Source organism: Nannospalax galili, unplaced genomic scaffold (genome assembly GCF_000622305.1).
Source record: "Nannospalax galili isolate Female #2095 unplaced genomic scaffold, S.galili_v1.0 scaffold2584, whole genome shotgun sequence".
In the NCBI taxonomy this organism is placed as follows: Eukaryota; Metazoa; Chordata; class Mammalia; order Rodentia; family Spalacidae; genus Nannospalax; species Nannospalax galili.
The window spans coordinates 8,714-11,940 of record NW_008350822.1 but is presented as its reverse complement, the minus strand read 5'-3'; the positions used below and the strand labels follow the sequence as shown (position 1 = coordinate 11,940).

The 3,227-nt window shown below is 38.7% G+C and overlaps 1 gene segment (V, D, J or C); it reads left to right on the top strand.

Annotated features, from left to right (window-relative positions):
* Positions 1–2,504: 2,504 nt before the first annotated feature.
* On the top strand, positions 2,505–3,005 carry LOC103745975. The segment is given in 2 exon segments: positions 2,505–2,559; positions 2,680–3,005. Coding segments are annotated over 2 exon segments (381 nt in total).
* The last annotated feature ends 222 nt before the right edge of the window (positions 3,006–3,227 follow it).

Sequence of the window (3,227 nt, the reverse complement as noted above, 5' to 3'; positions counted from 1 at the left end):
ATTTTTCCAATATGTACATTGTAAACAAGGTGAAGGTCTTGAGAGAAGGACCCATAGTTGTTGACAGGATTCCATAAATGAATACATTTTAGGCACATGGTTTATTCCAGTAATAACTCCCCTTCCCCACTTATTGACTATTGATTGTTAGATCTTTGATATGAACTGTCTCTAAAGCCTCATCAATTTGAGTTTTGTTCATTACCTAGTGTAGCTAATTCATTGATAAGCAATTGGATCAAGCTGGTTCTTTACTAATGTAAGGATTAGGTCATAGATATATTCACAGTTTGTTTTCATTAGTGTGTGAAGTCTCTTCAGAGATAATAGGTCACTGTCATGTGTCTTTGAAACCTATCATCTATCTCTATCTATCTATCTATCTATCTATCTATCATCTATCTATCATATCCATCATCTATCTATCTTTTATCATCTATCTATACCTGTCTATCTCCTGTCTGTCTGTCTATCGATCCATCTATCTATCATCTTTCTCTCCCATGAAAAGAGCATCTTTCCTCCACCATCTCTACCATATTTCAAATCAGCAGTTGAACAATTGTCCATAGTTTAAAGCGTGTGAAACTGAATTGTAGGAGTCTTTCTTCTTTTAAACTTATTCCCTCACATACTGAATCACAATTGTGGAAATGTGACTTAACCCTTCCTCTAGTGCAGAATAAAAATTCATGAGGCAGATATATGAAACAGACAGGTGGAAGAAATTTATGATTCGTGGTTTTTTAATCTGTGCAATTTAAGTCCACATGGATATTTTCCTATGAATTTATCATTCACTTCATGACACAGAGCTCTTATCTAGGGACATATTGATTTTGTGACCTAGGAAATGGAATTACTACTTAAATAATTTCACTTACCTAAGAACAACTGGTTAAGAGAAATAAACTTTTTTTCATTTTCTTCATTTTTCTTCCTTTTTTCTCTTCCCTTACTCACCTACTTTTTAGTCTTATTTGTTCTTAACACTGGGTCTCATTTGGTTCATGCTAGTTTGTAAGGATAGCCTAGAAATCGTGATGTTCCTCTATCAACATTCTAAGTGCCAAGATTTTAAGCATGTGCCACCATGCCTGGCTTATGTGGTGTTGGGTCTGTATGAACGATTCTGTTCTTAAAAAATAATGCTTCATGGATTTTAAAACATTGTGTGGGATTATGTGATACACTTCAAGTTCCATTCATGGCATATCTATCCACTCATTCTAATTGTATACATCATTATATAAGAATTAGTTAGAATTCAGAGATATCTCATAAGAATAGATATTTATATATTATTTTAGACTGAGTACCCTCGACACAAGGCTGCAACTGCAATCAGCATATTCAAGACATGTAAAAAAAAACCTGTGAGGGAATAAGCAAGGTGAGAGAGGAAATGGAGATGGAGAAAATGGACTGTTAGCATGTGAGATACAGATTGGATAATTAGAGCTGCTGCCTGAAATGAAGCACCAAATGCCTGAGTGTTTTTGCAGCTCTGAGGAAGGAGCTGGTCTCTCCAGCCCACACTTCTCCCATGCTCTGTTGACAGCTGGTCCTTGGGATGCTCATTTCAGGGGATTTTCTCACAGGGAACCTTGTTCAAATGCCATCGTCCCTGGACATCCACTCTGAACAATCAATATCATGACACTCATTGGGGAACACCTTACCGGCCCAATTTTGGCTGCTGCAAGCACATGTGGGCTTCCATATGGGAGGTGACCTAAACATAAACAAAATATATGAATTTGAAAAATTCAATAAAAATTAATTAAAGAGTTAAATTGATTCTTGTCAGACATAACCTCTATTTCTGAAGAGGGTGGCTCATGTTAAATCAGGCGAGAGTAAAGGAACAGGAATCTTAGACTTCTAAAGAACACCAGGAATGGACGTGTACAATTGCATGCAGAGACAGGAAAGGACTTCATATTCTTCTGATGAGAACTGAGATGGCTGGTCAATTTATGTGGTGTTTATTTGGAAAAGCATTGATATATGCACGAACAAAATCTGAATTGGCCTGAGTTAGCAGGCCTACTCCTTACATAAAAAATCATAATTCTTCTTCTTTTCTTTATAAATTTTTAAATTCACCCAAAAAGTAGAATGGTACCAGAGCAAACAGGAATTTACTATTTGTTAGTCATAGCCACATGCACAAACAAAAGAAGGGAATAAGGTTTTCTCTGATTTCTGAGATAGTAAAAATACCTGATTCCTCATAGGGTCAGATACTGAAGTTGTGCTTTCTCCCACAGAGAAGAATATGTTCTCTGCGGACAAACCTGTGCTACTACTTTTGTCTGTCTTGGACACCTGGGGAACACTTGTCCTGTGTTGAATCTAAGAGATGAGATTAACCAAATCCCACAGCTGTGTCAAGCACTCATTTCCTGCTAATTTGCATGTGACATGGACACACCCAACTGCCCCAAGGACTTTTAATAGTCTGTGTACACACTGAGGATTAGTTCCTGTCAGGACACAGCATGGACATGAGGGACAACGCTCAGGTCCTGGGGCTTCTGCTGCTCTGGTTCTCAGGTAGGGAAGGGAAGCAGTGGGGACTTTTGTTGCCCAGTGTGGCCAGAGTTATATGAAGGTTTAAGAGTCATCCTGTTCAGTATTATTCAGTGTATATTCATTGTATATTTCTCCTATCAGGTGTGAGATGTGACACCCTAATGACTCAGTCTCCATCCTTGCTGTCTGCATCTCTGGGAGACAAAGTTACCATCACTTGCAAGGCCAGTGAGAACATTGGTACTTTGTTAGCCTGGTATCAGCAGAAACCAGGGGAAGCTCCTAAACTCTTGATCTATGGTGCATCCAATCTGGAAACTGGGATCCCATCAAGATTCAGTGGCAGTAGATCTGGTACAGATTTCACGCTCAGCATCAGCAGGCTGGAGCCTGACGGAAACTCAAGTTCAAGGCTCTGTGGCCCAGCTGCTCTGGTTGATTTATGCAACACCAGCATTTCCAGGTGAAGCCAATTTTGTAAAGTTTCTGGGAGGTTTTTGAAGGAAAGTGTCAGTGAGTCTGTTCTGCATCTCAAATCTCTTTCCTCCTCTTCAGTCTCAGAAACAGAGAAGGGACATGCTTCTCCTGAATTAATATAGAATTCAAATCTTGACATATGCAATACCTAGTTTTGATATAATTGGTACTCATTCCCATTCACCAAAAAAGGAGTCCATATAGTCATTAAA